The 25,163-nt window shown below is 40.0% G+C and overlaps 4 protein-coding genes across 6 annotated transcripts; 2 read left to right on the plus strand and 2 right to left on the minus strand.

The window, feature by feature from the left end:
- Positions 1-25: 25 nt before the first annotated feature.
- dnase2 (deoxyribonuclease II, lysosomal) lies at positions 26-6,159 on the minus strand. Of its 2 annotated transcripts, XM_026316697.1 has the most exons (8): positions 6,070-6,159; positions 5,854-5,958; positions 5,194-5,288; positions 4,832-5,006; positions 3,837-3,939; positions 3,051-3,215; positions 1,401-1,619; positions 26-1,164 (listed from the first exon to the last, which is right to left on the minus strand). In XM_026316697.1, exons 2-8 carry the CDS (start codon positions 5,857-5,859, stop codon positions 794-796), a joined length of 1,134 nt encoding a protein of 377 aa, XP_026172482.1. In that variant the 5' UTR covers positions 5,860-5,958; positions 6,070-6,159; the 3' UTR covers positions 26-793. The 2 variants fall into 2 exon arrangements, with proteins under 2 accessions (XP_026172482.1, XP_026172480.1); XM_026316695.1 differs by having other exon boundaries at positions 5,854-6,139.
- Positions 6,160-7,800: 1,641 nt separating this feature from the next.
- gpsm3 (G protein signaling modulator 3) lies at positions 7,801-10,685 on the minus strand. 2 transcript variants are annotated; one of them, XM_026317018.2, is made up of 5 exons: positions 10,496-10,685; positions 9,550-10,084; positions 9,085-9,250; positions 8,609-8,838; positions 7,801-8,458 (listed from the first exon to the last, which is right to left on the minus strand). In XM_026317018.2, the coding sequence occupies exons 2-5, from the start codon at positions 10,057-10,059 to the stop codon at positions 8,318-8,320; spliced, it is 1,047 nt and encodes a 348-aa protein (XP_026172803.1). In that variant the 5' UTR covers positions 10,060-10,084; positions 10,496-10,685; the 3' UTR covers positions 7,801-8,317. The 2 variants fall into 2 exon arrangements, with proteins under 2 accessions (XP_026172803.1, XP_026172802.1); XM_026317017.1 differs by having other exon boundaries at positions 10,490-10,684.
- Positions 10,686-11,720: 1,035 nt separating this feature from the next.
- pbx2 (pre-B-cell leukemia homeobox 2) lies at positions 11,721-18,057 on the plus strand. Its single transcript, XM_026317016.1, has 8 exons — positions 11,721-12,141; positions 12,784-12,857; positions 13,693-13,937; positions 14,819-15,009; positions 15,344-15,479; positions 15,726-15,867; positions 16,179-16,273; positions 17,283-18,057. Exons 1-8 carry the CDS (start codon positions 11,900-11,902, stop codon positions 17,361-17,363), a joined length of 1,206 nt encoding a protein of 401 aa, XP_026172801.1. The 5' UTR covers positions 11,721-11,899; the 3' UTR covers positions 17,364-18,057.
- A 1,377-nt stretch (positions 18,058-19,434) lies between these two features.
- LOC113136498 (transcription factor HES-2-like) lies at positions 19,435-21,315 on the plus strand. The gene is made up of 3 exons (XM_026317370.1): positions 19,435-19,571; positions 19,743-19,838; positions 20,178-21,315. Exons 1-3 carry the CDS (start codon positions 19,527-19,529, stop codon positions 20,706-20,708), a joined length of 672 nt encoding a protein of 223 aa, XP_026173155.1. The 5' UTR covers positions 19,435-19,526; the 3' UTR covers positions 20,709-21,315.
- The last annotated feature ends 3,848 nt before the right edge of the window (positions 21,316-25,163 follow it).

Consider the following 25,163-nt stretch of genomic DNA (forward strand, 5'->3'; position numbering starts at 1 on the left):
TACCATAAAAAGAATTCAAATTGCCTTCACATGCCAAATCCTGACATTTTTATTTTTCTCATGGATAAAGTAAACAAAGCAAGGTGAATATACATCAGCAACAAACCAGACACCTTTGTTTTTTCTTATTCATATTCAAGAGTGCCAGCATCTGAAATTAATATATGTGCAATGCAACAATAAAATCAAAGGCACATAAACATGATATTTCTGGATATTTTAGAAAAGCACACCAACTCCGTTAACAGCACAAACATTCATGAAACCTCAAGTATTAAATGATTCCTCACACCTGAATGTTGTCAGCATCTGATCTGATCTTGTCAGTGAAATGTCTACATGTTTCAAAGTGCAAGTAATCATGCATCGCTCACACACCTACAATCCCATGAAATCCATTTTCATACAATGCTAACCAAAAAAATAATGCTCTTGCTGGGAACATATCAAAAGAAAATCAGCTAATGGTGATTTAAACAGAAAAGGTCAGAGTTAGTGAAGCAGAGCCCATTGTCTCCTTACAGTTTGAGTTAAAACAGCAGTTATAAAGACACTTGGAGTAATGCTTTCAATTTAATGTGGCACTTTGAGGCTTTTGTGTTTTCCACAATGAACACCATATTTCCCACAATACCCTCTGCTTCCAGTTAGAGGTGACTACTTGTCCTCCTCCAGCATTGTTCTGCATGGACTAAATTTAGAGAGGCGTATGTAACAACCCTCAGCAACAGTCATTCTATTTTTTTAGGTTATTCTAAAAAAAAACAATGAATTTTTGTTCCTTAAAAAGATATCAGCATTGGATGGTTCTTCCTTCACAGGCCTCACACTCAAGTGCTGCGGTACGGTAAGCCTTCCACACCACCGGGTCCTGCAGACACACTGTGCCTCCCCCTCGCTTCTCCTCTGCCTCGTTCCGGTTTATGTCTCCCACACACACCCAGCCTCCTCCAGCCCTGTGGTTTGCTGCCTCAGGGCTGACCGCCCACTTTGAGTGGTCCTGGCTGGTCTTGAAGGTGAACGCCTGCCCTGGGTTGAGGAGTGTGATGTCCAGGACCTTCCAGCCGAGCGAGCAATTGGATGGGAGTACACCTGTGGAGCGAATCCAGAACTGGACCAGGAGGTCTGACTGAAGGGTGGGGGCCACCCAGGAGTGGTACAGGTCTGACAAAACAGAAAGGAGAGATTGGTTGAGAATGTTTTTATTATTTAATTGACCTCAGAGTGTCTGCCTGCTGTTAAATATAATCTTAGAAAAAGGTAATAAAGTGTGTATCTAATTATCACAAGTAGAACCTGTGATGATTTGTACCATCAAAGATACAGTAGGTGAAGCTGAACCAAAGTCAACCGTTGCCACACAACTACTAGAAAGTACCTTCAGTTCTCCAAAGTCATACCATTGTCAAAAGAGGCTCCTTTGGCAAAGTTGATGAAGTTGGTTCCGTCCTTTGAGGTCAGAGTCACACTGCGATTAGATTCTGTCTTGACATCTGGAAAGATGTGACTGGACAGATGTTTTTTCTCACAGACAGCAGCCAGTGCAGGTACCAGGGACGCCAAGGACTCAGGGACACTGCAGTCGTACACATTAGGCTGATTGATCCGCAGCTGCTCTCCTGTGGTACACAACAAATTAGATTTAAGGACAAAGCTGCTAACACCACTCCAGAATCAGAATCATTTTATTCATTAAGTACAGTACACGAATAACAGTGTCTTGGTGATATTGGTGCCTATTGGTTGATGAAAGATTGACAGCCAATATCTGCAGCAATATCTAATAATTCAATAACAATTCAAAACCAAAAAGCAGATGTACATAATTAGGTCACGTCACACCACTGATTCTGTCGAATGCAGTAACTGTATTTAGTTGTGTTCTCATTTTGCAGCATTTCGAAACGCAGACAAATATTTCTCCTCAATAATATGCAGATCATGCAGTAAGATCCACTTCAATGAAACATGACAAGGCTGTGATCACTTTCCAGTGTTTGACAAAACATTGATGTGCCGTGTGTCCTCGTCATGCTCTCAACATCCAGCTGGAGGGGTGAGAATCTGATAGAGCAACAGCCTGTCGCGGTGTGAGGGCCAGTGTCTCTATGGTTACATACCTCTGTCTAATTACATTACCCCAGGCACTGCCATAGCAACTGTGCCAACTGTAGGGCCTGCCAGGGAACTGCAGAGGCAGCCGACTGACATGGTGATAACACCTGTTTATGCTGATTATCTTGGATTGGGATTGTTGTTGTTGTGTCAATACTGGCTGCATTATTAAATACTGGGTGACAACAAAGACTCAAGGAATCCCTTTCAGGAGGAGATACTCCTTATAAAAACTAATGCAATACCAACACAGACCACTGAATTCCACAATTAAGGGTGGACAAACCAAACACTACAAAATTTTCCATTTCATCATGTAAAATGATGAATGTTTTGGGTTGCAAGAGGATTATAATAATTCTTGGGAAAGAATTCCAAAACAGGATTTAAACTTTTGTGGGAAACTAAGACTGAAACATGTTGGAACTTGTTAGTACTTTGAGGCAAACTAACAGTCTTTTATTAGATGTCATTACAGGTTTTATAAGCTCATTATTCAGTGAAAAACCTTCAGTTTTCTTTGCAGAGCATTATCTTCTTGGCTGATATGATAAATGATATGAAAGTTAAACCAAAAGAATTATTTTACATTACTAGTCGAAAGTATATCTCTGGGAAAATGTCTCTAAACTTGAATTAGCAAATCAATACATCAAACTGTAACGTTACAGATTTATAATCTATAACATTCAAGACTTTGTTTACGAAATAGCTGTAACTTTGAGGCTGTAATAACTGTTTCTTTTAAATTAGAGTGGATTTAATTAGACAGGAGGACATTTCATTAGCTGCCTGGATCCTCTATTTTCAGCTCAGATAACTGTAATCTGACGCTAATCTAACGCTAATGACCATTTAAACATCCTCTTAGAGTGTTAAATGCATTTTTATAACAACTGTGTCTAAAAGACCCCAGGCCATGACTCCAGTCTTACCAATGGTCTGGAAGCGGTCGAGCGGGTAGGTAACACAGATGAAGTTTTGTCCGTTGACCAAGCCACTGCTCGGGTAATAATACTCTCCTGCCTGCTGTACAGGGGGGAAATGAGGGGTGCTATGGACCAGCCAGAATCCCTGTTTCTCATCCAGCAGTACAACACCTGAGGCACAGAAATACAACTGTCAGCAAAAAAACAGCAACGTTTTCCCTCCAGGTGGTGACAGCAGACATGTAAATCAAATCTAAACAAACTCTACTATGCTAATTTATTTTCACATACCATTCATATCAGTCTGCTCAGATACAAGTACTAGCAGGTAAAAGTACTCTGTTATGTAATAATTGAAATTAAAACACATTCAACACTGCATAAAGACTACAGCATATTGTGACTATCCTCCTTCATACAAACTGATGTTAAAAACTAACATCAGGCAAAACTTTATACTGCCCCCTCGATATTGACAGCAATGCGTCATTATGTTTGCATTTATCAATTGAATGTGTTTTTAAACGTACAAACTGTACTATACATTAAATTCATAATACTGAATGAGACCTTTACCAGCATTGGTTTTTGAATATGTACATTCCTCTCAGGTAGTTTTGGCTTTATCTTATTTATATTGTGAATTGTGAGGTTTATTTTTGCTATGACATTCATTCATGTACTGATCCCATATTTATGATGCGCTTGCCAGTGTCTGAGTGTTAAATCAGACCTTTCGCAGCCTGTCTGGGTTATAGGGATATTTTAGAGCCTGGCTGCTTTGGTGTTCACCTTTTGTGTGCCCACAACTACTTCCACTGTTGTCAAACCATCTGTCACCAAGGTCCTCAGGTGGTCTCTGGTCATTGTAAAGGATGTATGCTACCTCTGTATTCTGTGAAGAGAACAGAGCTTTTTCACTGAAATGAAAAACCAGCATAGCTGAACAGAAAGACAAGCAATCACAATTAAACTGCTGTTTGTAGTTTTATAGGATTTTATCGCGTCGTCATTTATACCTGTTGTTTAATCTGTATTATCTTGCTGAGTTTTGTGTTTAATTGTATGCATGTACAGAGTTTTGTGTTTGGTAGTTTAGTGTTGAGTTTCTATTTATTTTAAAGGCCTATCTCATGACAGCGACTGAGAACTAGCTTATGCTATGAATGCTGTGGCATTGATTCATGCAACATAATTATCCCTATTTAAATAAACATTAAATAAATAAACGAGTAAAGCTACAGAACACTGATAATTGGAGAGGTGTGTTTTTAATGATCTTTGTTGCATTGTAGGATTCACAGCTGCAGTGAAAGGGATAAACTGAACAAAGTACATTTTCAGTTCTCACTCTCAGTTTCTCATTCTGATCTAATAATAACAAGTAGAGTTAACAGTAAAATGTCTTTAAGAACGTTTAGCATTACATTTAATCAGAGGAGCAAAAAGAAAAACAGACAAATAAATGACATCTACTTCAGGCATGGATAATAGATGAAGAACGTTGAGCTATTTACTACTGATGTTGCTTAGACAAACTACATGTTTGTTACATTGTGGATAGAAGACAAAGGTGAATGGAAAAATAGATTATTAATACTAAATAAGCACAGTACAAGCTCAGTACATGAATAATAAGGAACAGAAAGCCATGTAGTCATTTCAGCTACCATCTCTGCATCACATAGACTGACTTCCTCGTTCTTCAAACTGAGTCTACTCAAGAAAAACTAAACTTAGATTTTTAGATTTGTTACAGACAAAAAGACACCTAAAAAACAACAGACCTTTCCCTGTGAGTAAAGTTGTCCGACCGTTCTTCCCAGTGCTCCTGTAGTGTCGTTCACCGTCCCCTTGCCCTCAGTCCATCCTTCACTCCCTTTGTCCAAGAGTAAATAAGCATCACCCTCCTGTTCAGGAGACCCTCTGCCATGTTCTTTAGGCAGCTTGTACATATAGAACCTAAGTCAGAGAAAATACAGATATTTATAAATGTCAGAACAGCTTGCACTGTTGCATGTTTGGAAATAATACACGGATTTTCAAATCAGGGTTCCTTATTTATAGAACTTATCACACCTAGCTGTGTGAAAACAAACCAAAAAGTGTATTTGTAAATGCTTATTTTGTCCAGGACTGTTCGATTTACCAATCAACAGCCTCTCCCTGGTCATTGTAGCAGGTAATTGGTGAAGTGTCGCCCTCCAGTGGCACAAAGAAGATCAGCAGGGAAAGGAAAAGCATCTAAGAACAGAGTTATATGTTATTATGCACATATACATGGTGTATAATGAGTGTATAATCAATCAGTTCTTTTTTTTGCCTTGAAAACTGAAATATAATATAGTAGCAAGACTGGAAGATAAGATGTATTCACCTTTCTAGAGGAAAGTAAGACTTTAAAGATTTTCAATTTAAAACTAAACGATTTGTTTAACAAACTGAACAATGCATTTATTTATATTATTTATATGAAAGACGTACAACCTTTACTTTGAAATGCTGTGACATATAAAACAGCATTAGCATTAATTAAAATGAGACAAAGTAAATACTTTAAAAGCTGCTCTGAGATACTAAATGTACTCATCTACTTTCTGAAAACGAGTGAAATAAATGGCACCATATAAAAACTCATGAACAGGTAGACACAACTAATAACATAAGAAAACCGACGCAAACATAAGTTAAAGCTCAAACTTAACTTCCAAGAGACAGAATAAATCACAGCATTGACTGTTAACACCACCATGTGAATGTGCAGTCGCTGGTAGCACATGTGAAATTTTATCTAAGAAGCTTCACCCACCTCCATCTCAGCGTGTCTGCTCTTATTTAACAGCCTCGTATGCGGCTCTCAACATGAAGCCAGTCGCAGCCGTGAACCGTTTTCAGTTTCAGCCTGGGTCTGGGACTACAAGAGCGGGATGAGAAAGTGACTTAGAAAAGCAACGCCCGAAAAATAACAACAAAATGACAACCGACCGCAAACTAAGCAGCTTTGACAATAAGAGGTGTAGCCTACTAAACAGTGACTGGAGAAAGATACAGTTCAACTCGGTTTGAAAGGCTCCCTAACTTCCTGTCCTCCCGTCTTGTCCTACTCGAAAAATCCTATGTTTCAGTCAGGTGGTTGGTGACGTCATCCGGCGGCGGGGACATATCAAACGCCATTTAAAAATAAGTAAAGCAATAACTTATTTTCTTTGTCGAACAAACCTGCTGATTAGTTTTTAGGGTTAATTAATTTGGTCGGAAGCTATAACAAAAAAAAAACCCTATTTTTATACTGAAACTATTAATTTCAGGCTAATTATTGTAGCTCTACTTTAAAAAAAGCAGCTGTGTTTTAAATGATAAAAGCAACATATACATGATTATAGTTACAAAAATATTTGACAAAATTAAGTATTAGAATTTTCAGAAATTTCAGTATTTTCAGTGTTTGTCCTATTTTGGTAAAGTAAAAAAGCTTCTTGAACTCTATACAGCCATAAACCCCCAGCCTGCAGGTTTCACTCAGACTTGAACAGACTTACAAATGTGCTCAACCCCACACTAGAATGATCTCTCAACCAACCGTCAAAGTAAAAAACAATATGTCAAACATGTTGACTTGGGTAATATCTGGTCTTTGAAAAGGCCATGCTGAGACAATATGCTGACCACCATCATTGCACACTTCGTCTTAAAAGTGGAACTTGAAGCTTGTTAGTCATGCTGCTGTTGTTTTTTCCTGTTTGACACTGTCAGTTTTGCGATTTCTTTATTGTTTTTTATATTCATGCTTTTTACTTGCAGTCCCCTGTTTATTTTTATAAAATAAAAATGTTTATGCTTATTTAATAGAGGTAGAGGATAGCAAGTCGTGTGACAGAATGTCATCAAAAACCTGAAGACATAACACAATCCTCAACAGTAAATTAAACAAGAATTGAACAAAACACATTAAGCTTAGTAGAAATTGTCCTCGTTCTGTTGTGGAGTTTAGATCTTAACAGCCATGTTGGTCAAAGTGTTGGTATCGCACATCACATAACTCTCCTCTGTTGGAGGAAGTAACACAGCGTCCTCTTGTTACCACTAACCTCCTTTCTGCATACTAAGCAGGTCTTCCTCACACGCCAGAGGAGGTCACAGGTTTCTGTGAGGCTCCTACTGGCTGTACTCATTGTGGCCCTGATACACTGAGTGCAGCATTTTTGGCAGTACAGGTCTTTAAAAACGTCATTGGATCATGGGTTTTCTGAAGAAACACTCCTGTTCCATTTAACAGCAAAAACTGTAAAGCAGAGTTATTGACATTGAACTTCACACTTCACTTCATGTTGCATTCATATGTTGACACTGATTTGATTATATGTTCTAGCTATACTCATTTTCATAAAATGAGTAAGTAAAGTCTAAAGAAAGTTATGACTGTTGACATATAGATAAATTAGTAGCTCTATCACTACCACTCTGTTAACAGGTTGCAAAAAAAAAAACACAAATACTATACACTCAAACAGTAGTATTGTTGAATCATTTGGGTTGATATGAATTTCAATAGACTGGACTCAGTAAGGTAACCAAATCTCAAAAACGTTCAGGCTTCATATCTCTGGGCATGTCTCTCCACCATGTGTTTGAAATGCAATATCAAATCAAAATGAAATACATGTTGTAATAATATCAGCATTAGAGCACGTTTTAAATGCAGGTTTCAACTGACAAGTTTTTGGATGAACAGAATAAATGGATAAATACACATGGCTCAGATGCACATTTTTTATTTTTGGAGGAGAATTATCTGTATTCAGTCAAAACACTGTGCAGCCTCGGAGCTATCCACTCACCACGGTCCCTGATGTGTTTAATGTCTACTGTACAAAATAGAACCGCAAAAAACAACAGATAGGAAGACTGCCTCCTCCATATTATTATCAGGAACACACACAAAAACCACCTGGCCACATGGCACACATTCAATATAAGGTCAATTTTGGCAATAAAAAAGCATATCTGCTCATCCTATGTATTAGGAAAGAACAAAACTAATTAGAAGTAAAGTCTCATCAGAAACATCACTTCAGTTGTCTTAAAAGCTCTCTTGCTCAAACATTAGCGTTTTTGCTACAGTCTCAACAGCTTTGATGACACTATGAACAGGGAAACAAATTCAGAACACATAGCATCATCCAAGTCAACAAGATTTAACAGGATATCTGATTAAAAAGGCTACAATACGGGAATGGCTCACACATTAGCCCTGCAAGTTTTTGTTTTCCATCTCAGGTTTGCAGCATGCATGGTAGTTCAGTCCTCTGCTCGTCCATACGACCCCCCTGGACCCTGAGGAGCAGGGAGAAGAAGTCCTCATCATCCATGGGACCAGGAGCTCTGCTACGCTGGTCCTCCAGCCTACCCTGAGCCTGCGTGTGGAATGAAATTTGGAAAGTAGATGCCTGAAATTATACTTCTAAAAAGTTTACATGGCACTGACGTTTTGCAAGTTGTTTTCTGCTGTATATAGAATATGATAAACCATGAAAAAACTAAACACACAACTTCTGATTTCTTACCTGTGTTGTGAGAATCATATTATACAGGTCCTCTTTGGGCACAGGAGCTGGTGCAGGCTTTTTAACAAAAGAGAGCTGCTTTATACTTCCTCGAAAACTTCTGGCTTTTGGCTTTGGTGGTGTAGATTTTTCAAGCTGTGCCCGCTGGTCATCCAGCCGGCGAGCCTGAGCTGTGGCCACAAGTTCAAAAAACTCCTCTTTCTGCAGTGAAGTCATTGAAGAAAAGACGACTGTGGAGAAATAAGATAAAAGAATATCTTCAGGGCACTTTAAGTGGCCAGTGGTCAATGAAAGACGTGGAAACATGTAAGTTAACTTTCATAACCTATCTGAGTCACAGAGAGCTGGTAGTTTCATGCCGTTTCAGCTTGATAAACATGAGTCAGCTTCGCTTCATGCAAACAAATGCAACAGCTGCAGGCGTTTCATCACTTTTCCACTGTAAAACAGACCACAACCTCTCAATGTGCCCTCACCTCTATTGGCTGGCTTGATGGCATTGGGCTCAGAATGGCACCTCCGCCTCCTGATGCCACTCTCCAGCCTGAAGGAGCAGCGCTGATCATTGAGCCGTCTCCCCTCCTGAAGAGTGCAGAGCAGCTCATACAGTGCCTCTGGGAATTCAGGGGTTAACCTGTGAGCCTGAGAAAACGCGGGTAGGTGGCAGAAAAAAAAATGAGGGAAGAAGAAAAGGTTTCTCAGTGAGTGGCAAAAAAAAATAATTCACTCAAGTCCTCTATACCTCCCACATCTTCAGTAACAAAAGGATATCGGCTGTTTTTCTACCAAAATATTGTTTTTCTTGTAGGGTACATGGTAGCTGGTTGGTAAAGTCAAGTACATAAACATTGTGATTGCTGCATGACCTCCTAAGTGAATTACAAAACAGATGTAATTTAAGAGTACAAGGCAAGATTCAAGTGAAACAAAAGTTTACACACCATTTTTGAATCGTCTTCTTCACTTTTTATCCGTTTGGGTTGTTCCTCAGATGAATTTAACCTCTTTGGATCCACTTCTGCATCATTTTTTGTCACCTTTTCTTCTGTGTCTCTGGATTTCTCAGGTTTTTTATTCATTTGTATTACTCCATCTGTCTGCCCTATACTTTCAGTATCACATCTGTTCTGTCCATCATTCATGTTTGCAGTTTCCTCTTGCTTATAATCGGCTGGTTTATCTTCTTCTTCCACAAGAATATCTACTGACTGGTTTTCTTTGTTGGTTTGTTGCGTTTCCAGGTTCTGCTCTTCTGAACACATTTTACTCGCTGTATGCTCTTCGTTCTTTTCCTCTCCTGTGTGCTCCTCTTCCTTTTTCAGAGCTGAGTCCTCGCTACAGCTCTGTAAAATGACAACCAAACTGCTTGCTACCTCGCTTTCAGTGACACACTCTGTTATGTCTCCCTCCTCTGTGATGACAAGAGGCTCCAGCAGCTCCTCTTCAGCCATTTCAACTTGGATCACTGTGCAGTCCCTTTTGACAGTCAAGAAAATACACAAAAACTGGCATTAGCTCAAAGAATGTGAGAAACCCTTTGTTAATTCTTCTAAGAAAAAAAAAATCAGCAACCTTCACACATATCAAGCATGAAGTCACTTGGAATAGACATGAAGTCGGCAGCAGCTGTAGAGCAGCTGTGCCTTTTTCTTTTTTAAGAATTGTTTAGGAAACCAGTTTGGCAAGTTCTAGCTTGTTGACCATAGATGTTTAAGCTGAAAATCCAACATGTATTTCTTCTTTGTTGTATGACAACAAAGGTGTGTGGCAACACAGTGGTTGTTGCTCACTGATCGTATTGTAAATTTTGCCAAAAGTTTATTTGCCCAGAAAACTTATCTTTTATACCGTACAGTAAATGTAAATTCAGTCATTTCTTACCTTTACCTTTTGAAAATCTTCTCTTCAAAGTATCATCTCTTGTCACCGCAGACTGAGCACCACATTTTTTACTTGTCTTGTCAATATCTTTACTAAGAAAAAAACCTTGCTATGAAGAGTTTCACATGCCGACGTGACAAGCTCTCGCCCTTTCTGCCTGCCTTTCTACCTTCTCTCTCTCAACTCCTCTCTTCCTGTTCCTCTTAAGACAGCCCACCCCTATTTATTTAGCCCACATCTGACAAGTCATACTATTATAAAATATTACTACTAAAAACAGATGGAACCCCAGTTGTGCATTTGGTTAGTTTGAATATAATTCCAAGCAAGTTTTTTTAATATCTGAGATAAAGTTAAAGCTGTCAAAGTAGTTGTAAACATCAACTGCTTCTCATTTGATTTTGTCAGAGCCAACTCCAACATGTTGAAAGAGGTGCACAGTTCTTCTGACACTGCTGTGGTTTTGGCACACATCCTGTTGATTGCATCTAAAACGAGAAGTAGAGTCAGACAAGTGAGAAAAACAGTCTACATGAAATTAAACACTTTAAAGCAGAAAAAATAACTAACTTCTGTAATCTAAAACTCCGTAAATATGGGCTTATAACCAGGCACATGGTCATGTTATGTAGTCAGTTTAGTTAGTGGTTCTTACTGTATTTACACACAAACAAAATGGTGGAAAGTAACTAAGTATATTTACACCTGTACTTAAGTACAGTTTTGAAGTATCTTCACTTTACCTGAGTATTTTCATTTTCTGCTACTTCATACTTTGACTTCACTGTATTTCAGAGGAAAATGTCATATTTTTCCTCCACTACATTTATGTTTTAACTTTAGTTACTTATTACATTTTTAAAACTAGGCATGAAAAACAAAATACAACATAATCATAATATTTGATTGAACTCAAATTATAAGTATAGTCCTATATGTTAGTTAACATTAACCCCGTCCTTTACTAGCTCCAACATTATGAGTGATGAAAACAATAATACATGAATAAATATTATCCAATAGTGTAACATGCTTTAATGTGAGATGTGTCACTGAGTACATTTACTTTAGGTTCTTCAATTTGGCTGCTTGTACTTTTACTTCTTCCACCACCGCACACACCCAGACATACGCACACAGACACGCGCGCGCGCACACATGCACACAGAGAGACACACGCACACACTTGTTCGTAAAATTTAGGTCATGCAGCTGTTTGGTTCTTGTGGTTATATTTCACCCGCATTGTTGTTCTGTCACACGAAAGCAGGGTTTGTTGCACATGGTGTGCAGCTTTTCCTTCCAGTCGCTAGGGGACCGTCCTATCTGCCATGCCTCGGAGCAGGCTGTGTTGTTGTGTGTCTATGAGCACTGCTGGGCAGCAGTCGCCGCCACTGTGCGTTGCTGAAGATGTTGCAGCAGCAGCCTCTGACGGGCAATGGGCCCTCTAACGGCCGGGGACTTGGCATGAGTGGCCACCCCGGGATGCATTCTCTTAACTCGGTTCACCAACCTTCTCAGCACCGGCCCGACGGAGGGGACGCGGGCCTCGAGGGCACAGAGAACGGGCATGAAACCCGCAGAGATATCGGTGACATACTGCAGCAAATAATGACTATAACCGACCAAAGTTTGGACGAGGCACAAGCAAAGTTAGTGACAAGTTTGATTTTTTTTCGTTGTTGAGATTATCTGTTTTTGTTTTACCGCTACGTGCGACTCCGACTCGCAGCGGCAAAGTTTCCTGAACTTCAATCTATTGTTTGGCTTAACTAGCCAGGAGCTAACTGATTAGCTAACAGCAGCTAACAACAAGAAGTTGTTTTTGTTTACGCAGAGTCCCATTCTTGTGCTGTGACGTTAGCCATTGCTTTCTGTTTCTTTGCTGTCATTTACAAACGCGTTTTCACTTTGGCAGCGATGGTCTAACACGTAGCCATTGTTAGCATTAGCCAGAGCTAACTAGCTAACACGGCTACAACAGTTAGCTAATTAGCGCCTGTGTAATCGTTAAAACAGCATTTTCGTATGCATGTTAAGATTCACTAATATCGTAAACAGATAAATATACAATGGCACTCATTGTCTTTAGTGTATACATCTCTTATTAGTGAATCGTTGCCTTCTTAGCTCATAGCCAAACATAAGCTAACGTTTGCTAAGTTAGCCATGCTAGCCATGCTAATGGTAGCTGGTCCGTCACTTCATTTGTGTTTTTGTTTTGGTCGATTTGCATGTTGTCACTGACCCTCACGGTTTGCCTCTTAGTGTCATGCTCTTTTCTTTATGTACAGGAAACATGCACTCAACTGTCACCGAATGAAACCTGCATTGTTCAGCGTTTTGTGTGAGATCAAGGAAAAAACCGGTACGTTATTGAAACTAGTTTTGAGCTTGTCGGTGTTGGCTGTCATGTTTTTAATTTTATCTGGATGCCCAGAGGACTCGTGGCTTATTGCAGCGTTATTAGACTGTGTTGACATTTTGTCATCAGAAGGCAATAACACCATAAACACGGTTAGTGCCCAAGTGTGTACACACACACACACACATATACACAATTTAAGTGGTTGTCAGCAACTCTCAATATATTTGCCTTCAGTCTCAAAAACAAACAGCTGTTATGTAAAACCTTGTTTGGGACAAAAATAGCGACAAATGACAACAGGTGGACTAATAGACTCATAATAGAATAATAATTCCTATGGGGCAATGTAATATGTATTGGTCTGATTACTGTATGCTACAAGAGGAAGCATGTTTATACCCTTTTACATCCTCCAAGCCAGGTAGATAGATAGATGTACTTTATTCATCCCAATTGGGACATTTCTTTGTCGCAGCAGCAGCAAGGTATACACACATAGCATATAATGCAAGAGTAAATATAACGTATTTACAAGTATATGATAACATGTGAAAGTGACTGTACATAGAGGAATGACTTGCCTGCATTTACAGTGCATCTGTTTTTCTATTAGCTGATTTTGCTGGACAGTTTTGAACAAAACTGAACCCACAAGGTGCGCAATAGTAGGGAATGTAATGTCAAATTCATCAGTTATGCTGGCTGTGGTTGAAGAAAATAGGGCAGAGGAAATATTTGCAAGATTAAAGTGTAATGTGGCTGTGCCTTAACAGCTATATTTTTATCCTGTGTTTCACCAACAAAAACAATAATCATTGATCTTTTTCATTGACAGGCCTGTCAATGAGGAACACACAGGAGGAGGAGCCTCAGGATCCTCAGCTTGTACGACTGGACAACATGTTGCTGGCGGAGGGTGTGGCGGGACCAGAGAAAGGCGGTGGGGCTGCTGCAGCTGTGTCTGCAGCCACCAGCTCAGGAGGGATGTCACCTGACAGCTCGCTTGAGCACTCAGACTACAAAAGCAAGTTGAGCCAGATTCGCAGTATCTACCACACTGAGCTGGAGAAGTATGAGCAGGTAGTGTGTTGCAACAGGAGACGAGCATTGCCCATACATGCTTGCTTGTACTAAAGCTGCTCGCCAGAAGCATAATACATTGGCATGTTTGGTCTGGAACAGACAGTGCGTAACTTTTCTTTGCCTCGGACTGCACTTCTTTCCTTATGTTGCTGATGGTTTACACCAAGTGTAAGCTCTATATCTCTGTATGAGAGGAAGCATTATTTTGATTAGTCTCATTGAAGCCCTAATGTGTGCTGTTATTCAAAACACCATTCATTTCCACATTTAATGATGCTCATCATCAACACAAAATAACTTATTTCAAATTGTGTGAAATAGGGCTGCAACAACTAATTGATGAAATCGATTATTGAAATACTGGGCATCAAACATACTTATCCATTAATTAGGAGCTGCTTGCAACAGTCCACAGCAACATGTTGAGCAGTTGTGGAGATGAAAATGGCAGAAGTATAGAAGAGTAAAGGTCACATTTTCCACAATGAAACAATTTTTACACTGTTATATTAATGGTGGTGGTTCATTGAGCAGACAGATTTTTGTTTTATCTAATATCCACACTGACTTTTAAGATGTGGGAATGAGACCCATGTCAACCTTACACATTTTTTAGGCTTTATGTCTATATTTCTCCTGGTGCCCATTTCGAAAGACAGTTATAGCCTCTAGGACAGTACAATATCGAGCTCACAGTCATTGCACATTTTTTGTATGTTAAAATGTGGCATACATGGCAAATTAGAAATGAAATGTCATGTAAAACTAACAAGCAACTTAGGTAAATCCCAGCAAACCAACATGAAATAATTCCTAAAGCTTAATTGTTTTCCACCTTTCTGTCCTTCACTGTCCACCCTGTTGTGCCCTCTATTCAGGCATGCACAGAGTTCACCACGCACGTGATGAACCTTCTGCGGGAGCAGTCACGTACACGGCCAGTGACCCCACGGGAGATCGAGCGCATGGTGGCCATTATCCACCGTAAGTTCAGCTCGATCCAGACTCAGCTGAAGCAGAGCACTTGTGAGGCAGTCATGATCCTGAGGTCCCGCTTTCTTGATGCTAGGTGGGTGTGTGTGCATGTGGTCATTGTTTTGTTCCTTAAATACAGTAAAACCAATCTACCATTGGTAATGACAGTTACAAAGGTTTTAAATGGTCACTACTAAAAATAAAAATTCATAGGTGCAGTTGTCATTTTAAACCATGACACACTTCCTGTTTTAAATGTGATTACTATACAGTATAACCGTTAAACAGATTTCCCTTGTTGGATTTTTTAAGAATTTACATTTGTAAATGAAAACTGCGACTTGTTTACAAAAATGTGTTTCCAAGAGAAAGATAACAACAACAAAAAATCACCACTTTTCCAACACTCATCACCATCACACCATCAGGCGCAAGAGGCGTAATTTCAGCAAACAGGCCACAGAGGTCCTGAATGAGTATTTTTACTCCCACCTGTCCAACCCTTACCCCAGTGAAGAAGCCAAAGAGGAACTTGCCAAACAGTGTGGAATCACTGTCTCTCAGGTAAATCACTGCTCTACTTGTGGGAAGAAGCATTAATAAGTATGGAATTGAACTTTTGTCAGTTAAACGAAGCGGAAGATTATCTGTACTTAGATACTCTTAAAGACAAAACTGTGTATAATAAGAAAGAAATAGGAAGATGAAGATTTTATCCACATTTAAATCTGCTGTTCATTGTTACAGTTTGGTCATTTTAAAAATTAACACTCCCACAAGTGCACACTGAGATTTGTCTTTTTCTGTCAGGTCTCCAACTGGTTTGGCAACAAAAGAATCCGCTACAAGAAAAACATTGGCAAGTTCCAAGAGGAGGCTAACCTCTATGCCATGAAGACAGCCTTGGGAGCCAGACAGGGCAATGATTCCCCACATACTCCCAACTCCACAGGTACTGCAGGATAATGAAATCTAACCTATTCACCTTAAGGCAGTGAAATAAATTGTTAGTTACACCCTTCTTTGCCTCAGTTTGACCCTGTCTACACTTGTTGGTAGTTTTAATGAGCTGCCTATATGAACTCTGTGTAACATAATGAATGCTGGTGTAATGCTACTATTTGCTTTTGAAGAGTTATGTTGCATGCATGATTAATTTTAGGTTTTTATTGCATGGATTATTTTTTTTTTCCATGTTTTACCCTTAGCCTCCACCTTCTTGGAGCAAGGCCAGTATGTTACTTCTGCTGTTTGTGTCTTTAGGGTCTGGTTCTTTTTCTCTGTCTGGGTCAGCCGACTTGTTCCTCGGGGTTCCACCTGTGAATGGTGACCAGTCTGTCTGCCCAATGGGGGTGCAGGTAACTTAATAGCAGTTATGGAGTAGTTACACACACATTTAAATGATGCAACTAGTGTTAGTCTGTATTTTTCTTTCTGTCAACAAATCCCATATAAGAGCAAAACCAACAATTTATTGATCTATCTACATCTAATAAGTATCATCTGTGTAGTTACAGCCTGGTATGTCAAGCCACAGAGCCCCATTGTTGTCCAACCCTATTAAAAATAGAACAGTGAGCACACACTGTGGTTTAGATGGCATCAAATCTACATACACCATCCTGTGACATTACTCATGTTGAAATTTCAGTACCCAGCTTTAAGGATTGCTTTGCCTTTGCTGTGACTTATAGAATTAGAGTTTTAGTACTACTTTACTACAAAGCAGTGCCGGTTTGTAGATCGGTTCACATCCAGACAAGTTGGTTTCCGTTCATTTCAGTCAGCTATGAATTTTTGAAACTTGCTTCAGAGATGTCATGTTAGTCTTTCACAAGCTAATATGAATTAGACTTTTGCGGACTACTTAGTATTTATTACTTTATTACAAGACTACCTGAATTCCTCTTTGGAGATTAATGGTTATATTTTTTTTCTCTGTAAAGTACTTTAAATTGCATCAGTCGTATGGACGGTGCGATATAAATAAGGTTTTGGCAGTATTATAATGAATTATTATGTCATCATCATTTTAATGCAGTTATCTGAGACTTGTCAGATTTTTGTTGATGTAATTGCATTATGTGGGAATTGATGGCCGGCTGCTAAACAAATTCCATACTTTTCAACTTTTAAAAGTTTTTATACGTCAGTGCTCACTGGTACCACAAAAAAGTTGAATCCAAAACATGTCAACCAGATTGTGTATAATAGCTGCACACATTTTATCTTACACCATTTGTGATTAAGGTGCTAAAATCACAGGTGATGTGCTGAGAAGTGATAGAGTAACAACAAAGAATAATACAGACATAAGTCACGTGTTGTCATTTACACCTTGTTTTTTCTCTCCTTTCGATTTCTCAGGCTAATGGGAACTGGCAGAGTCGAAACTCACCTCCGCCTGGCACCTCGCCCCACAGCGACCACTCGGAAAACTCTGACTGATGGCCCTGCCCACTGGCACAGAATGACAGCGATGGAAAGATTGACGACAGAAGACAGAAAGAATGATATCACACTCCCCACTTGGCTGCAGTTGTTTTTGTAAGTTGTTTGGTTTGATTATTTTAAATGTACTTTGTTTTCTTTTCTAACCGCTCAGCATTGGTCATTATTATGTTTGTATGATTAGCTGAGTGCACGGATGGTAGAGTGAAAATGTGTGTATGTGTGTTGTGTGCATGCAAGTGTGGTTTTATTATTGGGGTTGTAGGGTTTATTTTCCACTACTTTTGACATGTTACTGAGGTGTGTTTGTGGTTGGGAAGGGGAAAGTGAGGGATGGGACTGCATTATCATTGTTTTTAGCACACTATATCATTATTATTAATATTATTGCCATTTTATTATTAGTGCTATAACTATTTTCTTTTTAACAGCTCAGAAAGAGAGAATGCATTTAGTGAATGAGAGGGCAATAGAGAAAAATCCAAAGATTTTGTGTGTTTGTTTCTCTGTTTTGTTTTGTTTTTTTTTTTTTTCTACTGGGCTTATGTGTCCCTGTAAAATGAATGAGGCGTGCCTGAGTCCATATTAATGGTTTGAATGAGTATATCAACAGTGCTGTCTTTTTTCTGTACAGTGAAACACCTGTATTCTCTCTACCTCTTTTACAATAAAGACTCTGTATTCACTACCAGCTGCTCCTCTGTCCACATTTCTGCAGAGTCAAGGGGTCAGAGTGAAAACACTGCAGCCTCTATTAAAGCCTGGGCTCACTCAGATTACAGAAATCCAACAGTTATCACTCACCTGTGCATGTGGATTTTCTTCTATTCACCCTATCATAATGGAGATGCTTTATATTTGTGGTGGATAATGAACAGCGTGTGCGTTGAACAGTTTCTAATGGAGTTATCTAATTAGTTAGTCCTAATGAAAACTGCGTGATAGCATGTTATTGTATTGACCAGTGTATTTGTGCAAGCTTGTACTATAGACTGGGTAAAGACAACTGGGCAACTGAAAGACTCATTCAATGAATGTCAGTTGTGGTAATTTTAATGTGTTATAGTTTACATTGTATTTACATTGTGCATATTCCTAAATACTGTGTCTTATTTTGAATGCTGTGTCTTGCTGCTGACATTTGGACCAATATATGACCTAAACAAACCTATAAGCTACCAGCATGCCAACATGGAATAATCGGGTTATTAGTATTGTATCCACTAATGTTGCTGGGATAGTGTGTGCCGTCGCTGTCAGTCATGTTTCCCACGGTCGCCCTCCAGCATCAAAGGCTTTCTACAAACAAATGGCGAATATCCGTGGTGCTAAATAGCTCCCGCACGAGACTGCGACCACAACGGCACGCGTGGCCTGTTGTGACACGGAGGTGTAAATGCAAAATGCCTGCAAAACCATTGACACCTTCACCGCGCGGACTGATTAACAAATGCAAAGGTGTCAAGGGTGAATGGCGAGGGGGTCAGCAGGCACTCGTCGTTAGGCGAGCGCACAGTAAATTAATGTTAATAGAAAGGAACAAAAGAAGCAGAAAAAGACTAAAAAAGTGAATGACTTCCTAATGAATGGTAAGTAGGTATTTCTCCGTGTGGCACCATACGTGTCATGATCGGGAGAGATTAGATTCTCCCTAATGCTGATTTGTGAAGGGCTGATATTTTTATATAATCTAACCCCACTTTTCCCACTTTGGTGCTTTTTATTATGACAAAACGAAACCAAAACGTTTCATATGGGAAGGTAAAATCCTAAACCTCGACTTTCCTTCTCGCCTACTTTACGCATGGCTTTATTACGCGCCGACTTCTGTGTAGTGCGTAGGGTGTTTACTCGTGTTTTTTAGTGTCTTAAATTCAATGTTGTTTGAACAATACTGTGATCAAGGCATCACTTGAACTAATTTAATAGATAAACCCATGTGATTCCGTCTAACGTATTATACAGGTGATCAAAACAGTGGGGGGCTGTGGACAGTGACTGGGTGGGAGTGGTTTCGGGTGGTACAGTAGGAGGAGTCTGACGGACTGGCAGGGAGGACGTAAAAGAAGCAGCCTGGGGACAAGATCCTCATTACCTAATCGATGACGGACTGAGAACGAACTTCTCTGAAGACAGACAAACTGTACTGGACAGGCCACAATGAAGGTATTACAGGAGAAGGAGGATACAACAAGAGACAGAAAGGTAACACTTACTACACAACAACAATTTTTATTTTGCTATGCTGCAACTATGATTGTAATTGTTTGGTTTAGCAAAACTGGGAGAAACACTTGAATGAAACTGAATAGCCCATTTCTGTGCTCTGGCATTTGGGTCATGTTTATAACATTTAGTTTCTTTTTTATCTCCTAGTTCATAAAATCTCAGGTGGAGAAACGCAGAAGGGAGAGGATGAACCGCAGTCTGGAGCATCTGAGGGCCTTGCTGCTGCCTGAGCCACAACAACTGGTAAAGACAAAGACTTGTAATCTTATGAAAACTGATCATGTAGACGTTTATATCTATCTTTAGGTTATTAAATGCAATTATTAGTATTTTATGAGTTTAAACACAAATTGTCTCCTTGAATGTACCAAATATAATATGCTTTGTTTACCAAATGAAGTATACTGGTCTATAAGAGAATATAGGGTACAATTCTAATATCTTATAAAAGCCTACTACACATATTCAAATGTTAAGATGTCTAACAGGCTACTGCAAGAATTTCACTTTTTTATAAAATAAACTGTTCATTTATATAATGTTGCAGATATCAGATCAAATCATATTGATACCTTCTTGTAGGGTGAATCTCAGCACAGAGTGGAGAAGGCTGAGATACTGGAGCATGCAGTCCTCTTCCTCCAGAACAGTGCCAAGGGAGACCTGGGAAAAGCTGGAGATGGTGGAGGCCAGCAACACTCCTTCCAAGATGGTTTCTCCACCTGCCTGCAGAGAGCAGCTCAGTTCCTGGGTCCTGAAGGGAAAGGCCTGTGGCTCGGAGCAGCGCTGTGTGCAGCTTTTGCTGCTCGCTTTGCCTGCTCAGATTCTGATTCTGCAAGTGTCCAAAGGAGAACTGAGACCTGTTCCTCCTCCAGGTCTCTACGACACACAAAGACCATTCTTCGCATGCTGAAGCAAAAGTCTAAGCGAGACTTTCGTGTGGACAGATTTGTTCATCCCTACCAAGTTCCAGCCCAGCAGGGGTTCCCCAGTGTTCCTCAGCAGCCTCAGAGACAAAACCAGCTTGATATCAGGATGGAGAGGCAAGCAAGCAAACAGAGTCCATCCCAGAGTCACCTGGACAGCCAGACTTTGTGGCGACCCTGGCCCTAATTATCCACAGTGACTCCAGGAGCTGAAGTTTTAATGACTGTAACAACTGATTTATGTTAATAGACTAGTGATGCCTGTATTGTTCCTTAAATAATATTTGCATTGTGGTTTGGTGAAAAGTGATCCTTGATAACCTACACCAATATTAGTATTCCACCACAACCTCAAAACCTGTAAATATTGTAAAAATCTCATTTGTACATGTGATGTAGGTGTAGGTAAGGTTTACTCACTGCTCTGGTTTGATGCTTCTAAATGAGCTCAGTCAGCTGACCGGCACAGGGACCTGCAACAGTCCAGCTGAGACTGCTGCTCTGCTGAAGAGCAAGTTTGGAGGTGAGTATCATGGAGCTGAAGAGTCCACCTTTTCTTCTTACTCTGCTAAAACCCTCTTCTACATGTGCTCTCGTGATTCAAGAGTGAGATACTGAAGTGGATAATATTCATCACATTTCTGTGTGAGGGACCTCAGGGTTTGAGGCGTTGGATGAGCCCATCCAACGCCTCACATACACTCGTGTGCTCTGGTGTCATGAGTGACATCTGTGCACGATATATCTGTGTTCTCTTTTAATATATATTTTGTCTATTTTGCACATTAATTTATTCTGGATATCTCCCTATGGCGAGCAGTATTCTTTTTTTTTTAATAAAACAAACAGATTTCTTAAATAAAAGCATATGGTGTTGAATGATTCTTGCAAAATCAGATGCAACCTGAAGCCCTTTTGTTTGGACTGCTTGTGACAGCTGTTTTTAGCCTGCGTCTGAAGTGTGAAGCCTGGTGTCCTGCAGAGCTACATCCTCCAGGTGTGAAGTCTGACCATGAAGTGAAAGACCAGTAGCAGTTCTCACTTCAAAGACATCAAAGGTGTCACATGTGATTCACTCACTTTGAATGGGCTTTTAGCTCAGGCCAAGAAAAAGAGATAACAGAGCCTAGAGCTGCAGATTTCCCACAAAAATGTAACAAAAGAAATATGAACCATTTTGAAGTCTAGCTTCAACATGAAGCTCTGATTCACTGCCTTTCTATTCATTATTCTGGTCTTGCATGACCAAAACTGTAGAATTGTTTCAAAAAAGTCTGAAAATATAAAAGAAGTGCTTCCCCACACAGCACCACATGCACACAGTTTGTCATTGCATGACAGGATGAAGCTGAATCGTCTGAAAACCCTGTCGCAGCTCGCGTGCCCGTGTGTTTTCATTATGATTAGTATTCATTCTCTCACCAACATCGCCCCCAGCTGTTCGCAGGCCGCTTGTCTTTTGCGCGTGTCCGGGGCAGATCACAGGAAACACGGTGTGTTTTAACACCTGATGTCGTGCTTTGAAGCCCGGTCACGCTCGGAGGACAAATGTCCCTCACTGGACATGGCTGTGTGGTCTGAAACCGACAGAAAACACATTTTATTAAACCAGCAGGGAATTTGGTTCATGAGTATTGCGGTGGAATAAATGATCTATGAGAAATCGAGACTGTACTCACCTCTGAGGTGTTTTGGCTGGAAAAGGGATGATGAAGCTTTAGAGGATGCACTACAGCCTCCTGGCTCCTTTAGCAGCATGTTGCTTTTTGTGATAAACGAGAATAATTTAACTCAAATTCAGTTTTCGACTCATTGGCCACACAGTGATCTCACGTGAAACAGCTTTCTAGCTCTTTCCCATGGGAAACAGACAGTCAAACCCATTTGCACTTTTATTATCTGTTAGAATTAGTACATCGTGAAAGGAAGTGTGTGTGTGTGTGTGTGTGTGTGTGTATGGAGCGCTGTGGGCTGTGAGGTTCCCACACACACAGGTCACTCAGATGCAAATTCCGCAGACTTCACTCTGTTCAAGTGACTTTTCATGCCTTTAATTGGCGCCCACGTGGTTAATCTCGATGAATAAATTCTAAAAATGAAAACACTGTTTTTCATAACAGTGACTGTCGGTGACCTGGTTTGGGGGTTTGTGGTTGTGTTACACTTTAATTGTTGGCTGGTTTTCTGGCTCAGTTTTCTGTATGTTCTCCTGTAAGATCTTTGTAAATGAATGTCTGTGCCTGTGTCTGAAAACATAAAGGCTGAGAGGCTCTTCACTCTCGTGAACTGAACCAAACTGGAGGTGTGTTGAAACCAGTCAGGTGTGAAGCTTTTCCCAGCTGGCGCGTGTCTGCATAAAGTGTGAAATGGTCGCGTGCTGCTGTGGCTGCTGCACGTGCCTGTGAAGGAGCTCGAGGAGCAGATCTTCTTCTGGTCTCTCCTGTGATAAAATGAATAGAATCTCTGAAACCTGCTTTCAAAAGTCAAGGAAACCAACTACAGTGCGGCTAAAACTCTGAATAGTTTCTCTAATATGTGGACAAATAATATTTGGAAACAAGTCAGTACATTTATCCAAAAACTGTAAGTAAATGTTGAGGGAGTTTCACTTTACTGTCCTTCTTCTACTCCACCACCTTCATTTTTCACTTCCTTATTTATTTGACAGATGTTAGAAGCTACTTCACATCTAAAGGCTTTACATGAAAGAACCTAATAATCTTGTAGAATACAACATATTAGTGGTTGCTAAAATATCTGGCTTAACAAAGAAAGAAAGAAGATCTTCTGTCTGGGAATGACTGTCAGATGACTGTGGGCTGGTAGTTCACAAAAGAAAAGAAATATCTTTAGAGGGTATGAGGCCCCAGGAAGTCAGATTACCAACCAAATGTTGTTTATCTGTCGAATATTAGAATAATCATATATCACTTACTTAAAGGAGTTTTATTTATAATGAAGTAGCTATATGTGGTACTTTTACTAATAACTGAAGGTTCTGAGTACTTGTACTTCCACCACCGCAAAACCAAGAGGCTACATAAGAAATATGCATCAAGGTAAATTAAGTTAAGCTGTTGCAGGGGCATAACGCAAATGGTCACACGTTTCCAAACAGAATGGCAATAAACAAATAAATAAACGCTGGTTTAGCGGGTGGACATTTGCTGCCTGACACTGCAACGTGCAGCCAAATGTGGAATAAGTGTGACGGTGGGAGTGTGTCCTCTTGGGAACGTGGAGCAGGAGGCTTCATTCTCACTTTATTACCTGTTAAAACCGATACTTTATTTCCAAAGTGCTTGGACCATAGGTGTGTGTCAGGTTCCCACACACCACACACGCATAAGACATGATAATAACAAATGCATTCTCGTTGAAACCATATAACAAAGCGTATTAATTTTAATTCTCCCTGCGTAAAAACATTAATTTACGCTCGATGCCTTTCTTGAAAGTGAAAGTCACAGAAAATGCTGCCTGCTATACTACTCGAAAATAATAAAAGAGGTTTCTTGGTAGATTATCTGAGAGCAGGTCATGGCACACGTCGAGTCCGTAGTGTTTAAAGAGGGTATGGCCAATAGCAGCCTGTGGATGCGTCTCCTCTTTCTCATGGGAAAACGAGCAGGAGGCTCTGTTCACACTTTATTACCTGTGAGAATCCTTAAGTCCTTGCTAAAAGTGTTCCGAGAAAAGGTGGATTTCAGGTTCCCACGCGTTGGCAACTTAAGGTGACATCTTACACGCGCACTCTGTCACCATTTGGTCTAAGTGCCATTATTTTGCAGGTATTTGCTGATTTGTGCATAGTAGGTAACTTTACGCAGAGCCCTTATAGCTTCCATCCTGCAGATGCTTTGTAACAGATTTTGAATGAAATAATAAATGAGCAGATTTGTGGTTTTGACATGAATGTGTTTTACATCTGCAGACGAAGAGACAACATTATAAAGAGGATTAAAAAAGATTTTAAGAAAACCATCAGTGTAAATTTAACAGAACTTATAAGAGTCTCGGTGAATCCATGAAAAACGTTTATTATCACGGACTTTCTCTTCTTCCACAACTGTTTTTTCTCTATTGGTTTTAGGCAGAGACGCGACGTGTCTCCTTTAGTCGTCCATAACAATAGCAAGAGTCATTGGTCTGAGCTTCATGCTGGGCTGGCGGATGTGTGTTGATTTCCCTCACAAATGTAAATGAGCAGAACACGAGCTGATGACACCTCTCAGAGTCGCGTGCCGCGGCCCCCTGGCTGGACAGCTGTACCTGACCGTGGATCAGTGATGGGACAGGCCTTTAGTCTGACTTCACCTTCAGATTGTCGTCAACATCAGTTCAAACTGCTAATTAACAAAAACATACGATTTATATTGTCAATTTTTCCATAACTGTAGTGGAATATTTGAACAAAGTTAACCTACTTTTCCCCCACACACAGTCATCTCTCAGGCTAAAGGGAAAAAAAGACTCAATAGACTGATATTAAAAGTTTTAAACGCATTAACAACTTTGTAATATAGTTTGATGACTGGGGAAACATAAAGTCTGTGATCAGTGACAGGTGGGAGGAGCCTGAAGCCACGCCCACCAAGGCTTAAAAACCCGCACTGAAGCCTGAGAAGCCACATCCAGCTCT

The sequence above is a fragment of the Mastacembelus armatus genome, chromosome 16, assembly GCF_900324485.2.
Source record: "Mastacembelus armatus chromosome 16, fMasArm1.2, whole genome shotgun sequence".
NCBI lineage: Eukaryota > Metazoa > Chordata > Actinopteri > Synbranchiformes > Mastacembelidae > Mastacembelus > Mastacembelus armatus.